Raw genomic sequence first — 13,237 nt, forward strand, 5'->3', positions numbered from 1 at the left:
TGTTCCTTTGCTCCATAGGACAAAAAAGATTTCTAATATTTCTGCTAGTAAATTGTTGATCATACAGTTTATACAGAGGAAGCATAGTGATTTCGCAGTAAGCATTGAAAGTTTAGTCCATTGAAAAATTCATCTAAGCTGTGCTGTATTATAGTGATGGCAGATATCGTATGTAATGTATTTTAAATGCAGGATCCTCCCTCCTCCTGTTAGGCTCAAAAACCCTTTAATCGATGAGACGAAACATATGAAGAGTTTTTTTTTTTTTTCGAGAAAAAGGTACACATCTTGGAACCTAGCCAATGAAATTTGAAAGCGCGAGCATGAAAAAGTAATGGTTCCACGTGATACAACAGCGTTCCCTTTTGGTCGTTGCACAGAGATCGACTATTGTGAATGGCTTGTTAAGGCCACGCCCAAAAAAAGTCGACAGCTTATTCGCTCTTCTTGCAATCGCTTTTTTTCTATCTTCCTTTAGTTTCTCTCTGAATGGATAGGTGGAATCCCGTGCAGCGTGTTGTGCCCATGATGATGATACACAGGATGTAAGTTTATTGTAGTTCGACGAAATCCAATACTTTGGATCACGTCGGTTTTCATCCGCAACGTTTATTGGAACAAGATATTTCACTACTAATACTGCTACTAACCCACTTATTACTTTTTTTTGTGTCGTGTAGTAATAATATACAACAACAAGACATGTTCACGCGCTACCCCAACTCTCAACATCGCTCCCTCTGCCCGCCCCCCTCCACTCCGGGATGGGAAGGGTGAAACTGAGCGCATAGCGGAACGGCGCGCAATATACACATACACACGTACCCCCATTCACGTATACGGATACGGTTACAAGGACGAATAGGATATAGGATGGTGACGCTAAACAAAAGGCAGATCACACAAACAATTGGGATCCTCCCTCTCTTTTCTTTTTGCTTTCTTTTTTTTCTTCCAACTTTTCTTCTTCTTCTTCTTTGTTTCTCTATCTTACTACCTCTTGATCATCAGTTTCACGTAGCAGATTATGAGCTCCTCATCATCATTGAAACAACGTAACAAGATCCGGTTTGCCCTGGTACCACTATGCATGGGGATGGCCAATATTTGTCTGCAAAAAGTCGACCTTTTGGAGCCGTTTTATGCCCAGTATCGGTGGGCACACGCGATCTTATTGAGTGTTATTGGATCCATCGTGTCCGTAATCCTTGGTTGGGACCATGTCAAGACACCCATCATGTTTATGTACTCGTGTTTTTTAAAGCCCCTCGGACATCATGGAGATGTGCAAAGTCGGCTCGAATCCTTTTATCAGGGACAAGCTCATAGTACGTGTGTTATACGTTTGCTTCTAGTAGTAGTAATAGTAGCATTAGCGCGTGAAGTAGTAGATGCATGATGTGGTATAAGTGCAGTCGGCATGCTGGTGTTGCTTTTGCTGCTGCATGGGACGTGCTACCCCCCTGAAGCTTTCCCTTTCCCTTCTACCCCTGGGTACCCTCTGTCTAAAGCACAACACACATGACACATATATTCTTTATCCCTTTTAACCTTAAATCTGACCAACACTCTTAGTTTATGATGACTCGCGCGGTAAACTTTTACGAGGCCGTAAAACGATGCTACGACTATGTGCGGCACAGCTAAAGGATCAAATCGCTAATGGCACAACACCAAGGAAACCAACTTGGATTGACCTGGGAGGTGGAACTGGTAAGAGGCAAAAAGAAAAACGTAAACTCGGCATTTCTTCCAAATATATACAAGTATACTCATACGCATTGGTTGCGTATTTATGTTTTTGTTTATCAAGGTTGGAACATTGAGCAAATGCACGCGTCGTTCCCTATTGAGAACTTTGAAAAGGTTGTGCTGGTGGATCTGACACCTTCCTTGTGCAAGATTGCTCAAGAGCGGTTCAAGCGACGCGGTTGGGATAATGTCATTGTGTTATGTCAAGATGCTGCTTCTTTTGAAACACCTTTTCAAGCCGAAGGTGGTGTCAACTTGGTGACCATGTCGTATTCATGTAAGTCTAAAGTAGCTGTAGTAACCTTGTTTGTTTTCTTAGTGTGTGGTGGGAAAACTTTATCGATTTGGGACGAAAGGGGAAGCAACTACCGAAGATGGCGTTATATTCGTAAACAAAAAGACAGCTTTAGATCTGACCATAACCTAAACTTCATGATGGGCCATGTTATTTTAGTATCGATGATGGACAGCTATTTCCCAGTCGTGGATCGAGTCCAATCCTTGTTGACGCCCGATGGTCTTTTTGGCGTCGTCGATTTCTACGTGTCTGGTAAATCCAGTGCACCAGCAGAAACCTACTCACCCCAACACAACCGACAATGCAATTGGTTCACACGATTCTTCTGGCACATCTGGTTCGACTTTGATCACATCAACTTGGCGCCTGGCCGTCGCGATTATTTGGAATACAAGTTTGGCACGATCAAGAGTTTGAACCGCAGAAATCATTTCGTGGTCCCTTATATGATCCAGATTCCTTACTATGTTTGGCTTGGTTGTTCGCATGCAAGGGGTCTCCTCGCTACTACTACTACTACTTCAGCTTCCGTGATATCCGATTCGTATAGCAGTAGTGCAAGTGACTGCAGTGCGTCACCTAAACTGGGACCCGATGGTTCTTCTTCGTCAGCTTCGGTTGTAGCAGTAGAACCTCGTCGCCCGTGGCGTTTGGACTATGATCCGTCGTTGCCCTGTCATACACAATTTCGATCGTATATTTATGCTTTCACTTGGGAAGATCCGCGAGTCGATCTGCAGCATATTCCGTTGTCCAGCAATGACGTGATGCTGGTCATTACTTCGGCTGGTGACAATGCTCTAGAATATGCCATTGCTGCACAACCTAAACGAATTCACTGCGTTGACATGAATCCTTGTCAGGTAAGGGCACCAAAAGAGAGCAAAGTACTCAAGGGAGAAGAAGGGAAGGATATTAAAGAGCGAACTGGGGGACCACGTAATCTATATAGAATCACTTGTTGGAATTGAAGCTTGCAAGCATTGCCACACTCTCATACCGTGATTTCTGGCGAATGTTTGGACAAGGCCAGCACCCGCACTTTTCTACGCTGTTAAACGATTTCATTTCGCCCCAGCTGAGTTCCTACGCCTTCCAGTACTGGTCCCAGCATAGCGATCGGTTCTCTCACCAATTCTACAAGACTGGTTATTCTGGATTGGCGTTATATATTTTTGAATGGTGGAGTCGTGCTACGGGTATTACAAAGTACGTAGAACAGATGTGCAGTGCTACAACAATCGAAGAACAAGAACGGATTTGGCAGCAGCGTGTACGACCTACCCTCCTGTCTCCACTGGTTCAAAAAATGATGGATAATCCAATGTTTATGTGGAATGCATTAGGAGGTGTGTGATCCGTTGATTTCGTTGTGGAGATGTTTAAGAGTGGAGAGTTTAAAACGATTATACTAACAAACAAATACATGTTTTGCAATGTACTAGTACCGATCAACCAAATGAACATGTTTTTGGAAGAGTGCACGACACGCGAATATGTTGAAAATACGCTCGATCCCATCCCATCCCGGTCTTTGTTCCGAAATGATCAATATTTCTACCACCTCTGCATGATGCAGCATTATACCAAGGAATCATCTCCAACCTATCTAACCGAGGAAGGATTCAATAAGCTCAAGGTAAATCCAGGACAGGGCTTTGTCTACTTATTAGAATTAGAATTAAGGGGTAAGAGGTGGGTGGGATAAAAGAAAGATGAGAATGAAATACTGAAATGGATGCTATTGATAATAGAATTCGGATGCTATGGACGCCTTCCGATTACATACAGACTCAATCGTCGATACATTAAAGGGCTTACCAGACAATTATTTGACACGGATGGTTGTCATGGACCATATGGACTGGTTCGACCCTAAGGACCCCAGTCAGTTAGATTTAGAAATCACCGAGATGGCCCGCACACTACAGCTGGATGGCCGTGTCTACTGGCGCAGTGCAGGCACACGGCCTTGGTATAATGCCTTGTTTGAAAAGGCTGGATTCCAGGTTGAACCACTCACGATTCGTCAGCCTGGCCTATCCATAGACCGTGTTAACATGTACGCTAGTTTCTATCAAGGCACACTGAAGCGTAAACAGCAATAACCATCTTCTTCTTCTTCGAAAATTACTCACACATACACACCCGCTATTTTATTTATATATATTTGTACACAATTTCTATTTTTTTTTTGATTTACAAGGAAAGAGACCACTTCCTTCGTAGCCGTGTAATCTTTTATATATGTATTAAAAATCTGATTATATGTATATGCCCTTAATTAGTTGCTATGTCGACCATACAATAATATGTAGGCTTATGCGTTTTAACCAAGCCATGAGATAATGAAAATTAGAAACTGATGGGGTGCTATAAATGATTGCCTTTTATTACATTCCTTATCAGGTATGCCACTGTCAACCATTTTATCTATTATCATAACTTAATGATGTTGATATAGAGGAGAGGCTGAGAATGTGCGTATGAAACAGCGAACTAGGAGGAGATAGACAATAAAGTAGGATATGCCCCATTTCTTCTTTTGCTTATCATTTTACTGTAGTTAATTTCAACACGACCTTCATCACAATCGACAAAAGTAGTCTTACTCACTTAAAGGCAGCAAAGAAACTACAGTTTTTTTCTCAACGTCTACTACAGCCCTTCAGCAGCTCTTTTACGGTTAACACGTAGCTTTAAGGAGAAGCAGGGGGAAATTAAATGATGGAGTGTGAATGAGCAAGGAGTAGTGATAGCAGCAGTACGGGTGGTGGGGCCACTCAAACTGTGATAATATTATCTTCATGTCAAATTTTTACTCTCTGTTTTTTTTGGACATGCATCTAAAAAAGGTTGCATACGAATTGAGCGCATTATGCATAATGAGTAGTAAGCAGGCGCCAGCAGCAAATGCCAGTAGCACGTGTGACGACGCTTGCCCTGTTGAATTAGGAAAAAAAGGCCATAACTTGCAGCCAGCCATACGACCTAAACAAAAGTAGAATTGATTGTTTTTTTGCTACTGTTTACTACTACTACAACTAGCCGCTGCTATGCGAATCACTGAGCAAGGGAGTGGATATACATCTTTTAAGAACAAACTTGGCAATCCTAAATTCAACCTTCTCAAAGCCCCGAAGCTCTCCTTATTTACACTTTGCGTCCATAGTAATCACAGCAGTAGAAGCAACAACAACAACAGCCAAGAAAGCGTACACATACACGAGCGTGTGCTAGCAAGACTTATTCAATTCTCGGAATCAATAATGAAGTGCGGGTTATCCACTGCTATGTATTCAAATTACTACGGCGTGATAGTTATCTCCATTTGGAAGCCAAACAAAGTGTATTTTTATATGTAAAGGAGAAGAGATGAGGAGTTGGGTATAAGCTAATGTCGTCGTATTTATGCTGCTGCTGCTCACACCCAACACTCGCGTAGGTGCTTTGTATTCCTGTAATCACGCGACACCACATGTCTTATATAGTAATTAAAGGAGATCGGAAGAGGTAAAAGCATCTTTTCTTTTTTCTGTCGCTGCACAAAGTTTCTCTCTTCTTCCTCACTGCTTTTAATTCTTGCCCCTGTTAATTGACACTCATTTCCTTTTCTTCATATAGTCTATAAAACTGCTACTGCTACTACCACAAACCATTCCACTCGTTTTCTTTCCAACAGCTACTAAAGGTTTACTTCTGCTACAGCTGCTTCTACTGACAGTATGAAAAATTATGCACTGGGACATCGGATCCTTGCGATCGCCGCATTATTATGCGCCGCTACTACTTCGATGATTAGTGTAACGTCAGCAGCCGCTGTTGACAGCAGCGGTACCACCACCACAGCGAGCAACAACAAAAACGTCCAGTACTGTGTAATGGCATTTCCCAACGCCGGAGAGGGCGTCTCAGTTTCCATAAGCGGCCAAACTTATACCCTACAATCGAACAATGACCACCCAAACCTCTTTTGTGGAAGCGCACCTTACGGCCAAGTCTATCAGTACGCCTACACCGACAGCTCCGGAGCTGTCACAAAGAGCGAAGAGCAAAGACGATCGCTGTCACCCAATGCAGCAACGACTGGAAATGAGTTCTTTGATAGAGCGCCTACAGTTTACAGTGTGCCCGAATTACCTCAAGCATTTCATCCAATCTATCCTCGTACGTGAAACGTTGTACTCTGATGGGATCATCCATTTTTTTTGCTATGGAAAACCCCGGTAATATCTTGGGCTAACGTATCTCTCAATGATTACTACGTTATACAGCTCTCTTTACAAACATGAACAACTCGAATGAAGTCGCGACCATGATATTAAATGTCGATGAGCAAGCATTTGGCGAGATTTGTCGAACTCCTCTTGAAAAACACCACAAGGGTGCACAAGTGTATAAGTTAACCTATATCAGCAATTCAGAAATCCATACAATCACAAATGCTGCAATTGACAATAGCGGCCAGTCCACAAAAGAGTTTGCCCGGCAATCATTTGAAATTGACTTTAACAAGTTTGTTACGGATAAAAATCTTCCCAAGCAGCTTCTTTTTGGTCGATCCGTCGTCAAATTGCGCGGTGAACAAACCGATGGTTCGTTCATGTGAGTCAGCTTGTAATTCTTCTTGTTGCATAATTAGACTAAGAATTTTGCTAATCAAGATTATTTCCAGGCGCGAAAAACTGGTGATGGACATGCTGGCTGCAGCGGGTGCCGCCACATCCATGAGTAGTTGGGTGCGCGTGTTTGTTAATGACACACCGCTCGGGTTGTTTTTGATGACGGACGATGCGTCAACCCATTTTATTGACAACGTGCTTCACGGAGGCGACTGGTCGTACGCCAACACTGGTATGTACTACCATAAACAATAAACAAAAAAGCAAGCTATTGCCCACCACAGCAAACCATCTACTCAACCTTGGAAAATGGATGCTAATATTCAATTTATTATAGGACCAACGTACAAAGGAAATTCCCTTGATGACCAGCACTGTGCCAACCTGGAATATTTGGGCGATGATACTGCTGCCTACAAAAAGGACATCTACAAGCTTAAAGACAAGGGCGAAGCGAAGGACTTGAAGAAGGGAAACAAGACGCTGCCATTAGTTGAATTCACCCGACAGCTTGCCAAGATTGACCCCAAACAAGCCACGGATGCTCAAAATAGAGGCGATCTGGAAAAACTGATTGATCCAACAAACTTGATGCTGCATATGGCGATCAACTATCTGGTTGGTTCCTGGGACGGGTTCTGGTTCCAGGCCTCCAATTTTTACCTGAACCAAGATTTAGCAACCAAACAATGGGCGTTGATTGCATACGATTTCGACGAAACGTTGGGAAATGGCGTTGAAACGGCTGGATTCGTCAATGTTCGCTACGAAGCATATACACCCTCATCTGCCAAACGACCGCTCGTAGACGCAATCCTGGAATCGCCTTACTATCGTAACGAGTTTGAAACTATCTTGAAGACGTTGGTCAAGAAATTCTTCAAGCCAAGCGTGATCAAGCCGCGGCTGGAAGCATGGATCAAAATGCTGAGACAAGATGTTGGCTGGGATCGATCTTTACCGGATACTTCACCGGGTAAAAAAGTGACATGGACCGTTGCAGATATGGAAGCTGGTGCCCTCGGTATTAGTGCGACAAAAGGAGCCCAGGTGGGCAACTCCGATCTGAGCTTGAGCATTGTCGACTGGGTCCAGCAGCGTTCAGAATTGGTGTGCAAGCAATTCGGTATCTCGGATAACGATGATCTCTTACCGATCGGGACATATACCGGTGGTCGTGTTATGGATGGATCGGGCCATGTTACAGATCGCGCTGCCATCACGTCGCCACAGCAGCCTGGCAGCAAGGATGACAGTGTCCCTCCAGCAGGCGATTCAACGGTGGCTTCTTCAGCGGCTGCAGGCGTTGTTGTACCCCAACACACGATGCCACTTGCTAACACGTTTTTGTCTCTGACTCTTTGCTTTGCCATTGCCGTCGCATCATTACTCGCCTAAACTCACCTCTTCTTAAATACATTACATAACTGCACTAAGCATAATTAATTAATTTTCAATCTAAATCCCCTTTGCAATTTTCTCTTTGTTCTCATACGGTCATCAAATAAACCCACTTATTTGCGTTGATTGATGGGCCCAACAGCTATTATGGAGTGCTGATTCTTGCCCGGTCACTTATGGAAGTTTAAGAAACTTTCACACAGTTCTTTTTTCTTCTCCTTAATCTTCTTTTTTGTGCACGATGAGAAAGGAAAAAAAACGCCATACATCACTGTTGACACGCATAATACATAATATAAGAGTCATTGCCAAATATGTTCGGTTATTATCCCGTAACACTCCGGGTTTACAGCATGTGCTGTTGTTGCTGTTATACATTTTGTCGAATCCTTGGAACAACCGACCGTGTCATGCTTCTTTGTTTTGAAGAGGTTATAATTAGCCAGTTCTCCTTTTGCAAGAAGAGGCTTGAGAGTTGTCTATTTTAGGTTTACTAGCCGTTGTTAATATTTTGCTTGGCAAAAAAACAGTAAAGCGTTTACTGTTATGACACCTCTTTCCGATATAGCAAATGGCGATTCGAATATAGTGTAGCTAAAATCTTTGGACTGACGTCTTACTAAAGTCAGATGCATAAGAGCTGCGCATCGGGGCTGAGGTAGTACAGTGGTATCTCGTTGGTACGACACAAATCACACTTAGTGTGGGTCCATGCTATACATGGAGTATACCAAACCTTACCAGCAAATAAAGAAAGTACACACTATATTTACTTTATTTATTTAATGTGCAACAGATTGGCACAATAACATATATGCGGTAAATAATAGAACTTTGCAGCATGGCAGCTTTTTCCGCATTTTCCATGAGCAAGAATCGTCAGCAGGAGCATCAAACTCTCTCGTTTATTACAGGTTCCAGGTACTACTGCTACTAGTACTAGTAATAGCAGTGGGCACATCACACAATAGCAGCAAAATTTACATTACACTGTATACTACAGAAGCCAGGAATCCTCCACCCGTTCTTTCTTGCAATTCGAGTAATAATTAACCAGCCCACTAGAGCAATTATGGCGAGCTTGAGCAACATGCACCGGCTTTAGGCACTACTATTGCTAGTATACTATGTTGCTCCAGTGCGAACGACAAAATGTTAGACGCACATATATAACGGAAGTGAAATTGCCGGGCAAAACGGATTTCTGTTGTTGTTGTTGTTTTCTTTCCCCTCTACTTCCTCCCTTTCTTTAAAACTCACCAAAAAAGAACAATAACACCAATGGTGATCCTGAAGCGGACGGCACATCCAATGCTTCTGCTGCTATTATTATATTGCACGGCGATCTCATATGCACAAGACGTACAGTATGCCGTCATTGCCTTTCTGCCGGAAGGCGCGCAATCCGTTGTTGTCTCTGTTGACGGCACGAACCATCCGCTCGGACCTAGTCAACAAAATATCCCCAACGTTTACACTGGTACCGCCCCTGCACCTGCAGAAACATACAATTATGCTATTTTGGACGGCCAAGGCAACGTACTCATGTCGGAAGCGACACCTAGACGATTGGCCAATGGTGATTCTAGTGGCAATGAATTCTTTAATCGAACTACTTTACATCAAGTACCAGAACTTCCTCAAGCCTACCACCCTATCTATCCACGTAAGCACTCATTATGATATATAACGATATGCTCAGAGCTAGATCAGACTAGCTAAGTAATGGAAATCATACCGTATACGACCTCTAATTGTTTCACTGTTTTCGTACATAGCACTGTTCAGCAACATGAACAAGTCTGATGAAATCGCCACCATCATCATGCAGGCCAACATGACAGCTGTAAATGAGATCTTATCAGATCCCAAAGGAGATCACGAGTATGCATTGGTGGAAAGCATGACGTATATTAACAGCAGAGACGCCTTTACGTTCCGAAACTCTGGGTTCCGCAACAGTGGCAAATCAAGCAAGGAATTCACAAGACAGTCGTTCAAAATCAAGCTTAATGAATATACTGAAAAGGGAGCAGAGAAACAATTACTCTATGGCAGAACAACCGTAAAACTACGTGCTCAGCCTGCTGACCCTACCATGATGTAAGTTGCTGTATTATTTTGATGGCCATTACGTAATAGCTGCTATGATATACAACTGGCACTGGATAACGATGACAAACTCGATGCTAACATAACAAATTACTACTACTGCTCTGTGTAATATTCAGGCGAGAGAAACTGGCTTTTGACTGCTTGGCCGCTGCCGGTGCTGCCACATTGGGCGCTTCATGGACTCGCCTATTTGTTAATGGTCAACCAATGGGTCTTTACCTAATGATCGACGATGCTACAACAAGTTTTATTGATAACGTTCTGCATGGTGGCGATCATGACTATCCTCATACAGGTACGTAGAAAACTAGACACTGGACAAAATTGTCATGATACTTGTGCCTCTTTCTTCTCCACACAAACTGATATCCCTTGTATATGTACATGCATGTATGTAGGTCCCACTTACAAGGGCAATGCAATCACTCCACAAGAGGAGGGTAACCTCGTCTACCATGGCGATAACATTGCTCTATATCCGGAAAGTATGTACGAATTGGAAGATGAAGGCGCCAACGGCGACCTGTTCCCGAACAAGTCAGACGAAATCGTGCCTTTGATTGGGTTTATGCGAGATCTGAGCAATGTTGAGCTCGCACAAGACGCTGAGAACCGCGGCAACTTGGGTAACCTGATGGATAACTCACATCACACTTTGCTACATCTCGCTATCAACTTTTTGTCCGGCGCTTGGGATGGTCTTTGGCATCAGGTAAAGAACGCATATACCAGAAAAAATTCAAATTGCAATCCATCGAGATTGAAAGACGGTGTCATTTTCTGATTACCCTTTTTTCCTGAATGAAAACAGGCAAGCAATTATTATCTGAACCAAAACTTGGAATCTAAGCGTTGGACCATGATCACTTATGATTATGACGAAGTATTTGGCATCGGCGTCGATCCCTCTGTTGCTACAACCCCTTACCAAAACTTTTCGCGTGCCAACTCATCACGACCCTTCATTGACGTGCACTTGGAATCCCCGTACTATCGTGGCGAATTCGAAAAGATTTTACAAACCATTGTCAAGCGATACTTTAAACCCAGTATCATTGACGCCAGACTCGATGCTTGGCGTACCATGCTGCAAGCCGATCAACACTGGAACTTGGAATTGCCTGCACGCTCACCCGGAACGATCAACACGACTTGGACCATTTGGAACTTTGAAAATAACATTGAAAATACGGATGGTCAGGTGATGGGCATCAAGGAATGGGTCCGCAATCGTTCCGCAGCTGTTTGTGAGCAGCTTAGTTTTACCGACGAAGATGATCTTCCTCCTTTGGGTCCCTATAATGCAGAGTCGCGTCCGCCAGCCAATGAGCAGACAGAACTGAAGCCTTCGGCTGCTGTACCTAACTTGTTATGGCACCAGAACAGCTATTGCTTAGTTCTCACAGCTTTGGCTGCGCTATTTTTAGTAAATCTTTGAATGTGTAGCTTAGTCTCTTTCCCAAAAATTCCCTTTGCTAAGACAGTTTCCTTCGATATCTCCCTTATAGTTTCTCATATATATATGTAATAAAGTAAAATAAAATAACATATAAGATGACATTTCAATATATATCATAACCAAGCTATTGCTTGACGTTTTGCATATGATAGATCTCGAATTAAGTAGTAGTATTTATTATACAGAGAATAATTTTATTTGAGAAAATTAAGTAAACCATTACGGTAGTAAAAAAGCATTTGAGTACTCGATACTCATTTATGATAATAAATAGATGACGGCGGAACGATATAAATAAAGATAAAAATAAATGTAGTAAACGACATGGGACATAAGAAGGAGAGATGACAGGAGGATGATAAGAATAAAGGAAGGATAAAAACAAATCACAAACATTAAATGACAACGACGTAAGCACGCTCACCATAAAATCGGATTGCTCCGTTATTTAGTAGTAATCGCTATCTTCATTTGTTTTTGCTGGTTTCTGACTTTTGTTGCGGCCAAACCCAGTCGATGCTTGAGATTGACTGAATTCCAGGTACGCGTTTGCCATGGTTTCTTTCTTGCGATCTTTCTTTCGCTTTCGGCAGGCACAGAATAGACCAAGGGCAGCAATCACAGCCAGACCCGCGACAATGCCAACGACGATGAATATGACTGCGGAGCCATTGTTATTGCCTTCTTGAGTAGTGTAACTGGATGGTAACACGGTGGGAACCATAGTCGGAGATGCACCGCCCTGCGCATTATGCAGATTATGCGGATCTTGACCACCAAATGGATGGCTGCCTTGTTGTTGTTCGTGCTCTCGATTATGGTCATTGCTGTTGTCTTGCTGATTGTTGCTAGTATTACGATCGTTATTGTTACCGCTATTATCGTTGTTGTTGTTGCTGCTGCTGCTGTTACTCTCGGAATTATTGTTTTGTTGTTGGCTGTAATTGTGGGTATTGTTATTGTTGTAATTGTTGCTACTGTTACTCCCGGAGTTGTTGCTTTGCTGCTGATTGTTATCGTTATTGTTGCTACTGTCACTTCCGGGGTTGTTGCTTTGTTGCTGATTGTTATTGCTATTGTTGCTGCTAAAGCTACCGCTGCTGCTGCCACTAGTATTGCTATTATAGTAGTTGTTGCTATCGGGTGGCGAATCATACATAGCAGCAGGTGGAGAGCGGCGCTGGATAATCATTATCGATGAACTTAAATTTAGAAAAAAATGATGATGAGAGTTTAACGTGTGTTAAATATATCCGCTCTTCACGGGTAGCAGGAACCCTTGAAGCTTTTATACGAAAAATATCGGCGATTTCCATACAAAGGATTAGTGAGTAGATATGGAATTGCTGCATATGTGCTTTCCTGCCTGTGCAGCGAATGAGAGAGTCCAAGTGAATGGTGGCAGTTAGAGTTTTGCTGCTACAACGCGCTTTTTCTCTTGCGATATGGGCATCCCTATTTCTTAACTCTCTTCATCGTCGTACCTACATCCTCCCCGCACCCCTTTCCTCTTTTACTCCTGTGCTTTGAAGCAGGAAGGAGTGGTAGGTGAGGAGCTGGGAAAGGGGTGACAGAGAGCATATCTACAAT

The 13,237-nt window shown here is 42.9% G+C and overlaps 4 protein-coding genes across 4 annotated transcripts; 3 read left to right on the forward strand and 1 right to left on the reverse strand.

The window, feature by feature from the left end:
- Positions 1–1,222: 1,222 nt before the first annotated feature.
- On the forward strand, positions 1,223–4,330 carry BDB00DRAFT_983783 (uncharacterized protein). The gene is made up of 7 exons (XM_053130003.1): positions 1,223–1,328; positions 1,576–1,713; positions 1,814–2,029; positions 2,207–2,913; positions 3,003–3,399; positions 3,496–3,689; positions 3,805–4,330. Exons 1-7 carry the CDS (start codon positions 1,238–1,240, stop codon positions 4,156–4,158), a joined length of 2,097 nt encoding a protein of 698 aa, XP_052973713.1. The 5' UTR covers positions 1,223–1,237; the 3' UTR covers positions 4,159–4,330.
- Positions 4,331–4,935: 605 nt separating this feature from the next.
- BDB00DRAFT_942945 (coth protein-domain-containing protein) lies at positions 4,936–8,132 on the forward strand (the record flags this gene model as incomplete). Its single annotated transcript, XM_053129420.1, has 6 exons — positions 4,936–4,942; positions 5,542–5,563; positions 5,853–6,217; positions 6,325–6,655; positions 6,693–6,904; positions 7,010–8,132. 6 exons carry the CDS (start codon positions 4,936–4,938, stop codon positions 8,068–8,070), a joined length of 1,998 nt encoding a protein of 665 aa, XP_052973714.1. The 3' UTR covers positions 8,071–8,132.
- Positions 8,133–9,354: 1,222 nt separating this feature from the next.
- On the forward strand, positions 9,355–11,626 carry BDB00DRAFT_878543 (coth protein-domain-containing protein; the record flags this gene model as incomplete). Its single annotated transcript, XM_053127742.1, has 5 exons — positions 9,355–9,739; positions 9,852–10,176; positions 10,305–10,483; positions 10,587–10,900; positions 11,000–11,626. 5 exons carry the CDS (start codon positions 9,355–9,357, stop codon positions 11,624–11,626), a joined length of 1,830 nt encoding a protein of 609 aa, XP_052973715.1.
- Positions 11,627–11,876: 250 nt separating this feature from the next.
- On the reverse strand, positions 11,877–12,885 carry BDB00DRAFT_853937 (uncharacterized protein). The gene has a single exon (XM_053125661.1). The coding sequence runs from the start codon at positions 12,837–12,839 to the stop codon at positions 12,096–12,098; it is 744 nt and encodes a 247-aa protein (XP_052973716.1). The 5' UTR covers positions 12,840–12,885; the 3' UTR covers positions 11,877–12,095.
- Positions 12,886–13,237: the final 352 nt, after the last annotated feature.

The sequence above is a fragment of the Zychaea mexicana genome (genome assembly GCF_025766255.1).
Source record: "Zychaea mexicana strain RSA 1403 chromosome Unknown BDB00scaffold_139, whole genome shotgun sequence".
NCBI lineage: Eukaryota > Fungi > Mucoromycota > Mucoromycetes > Mucorales > Lichtheimiaceae > Zychaea > Zychaea mexicana.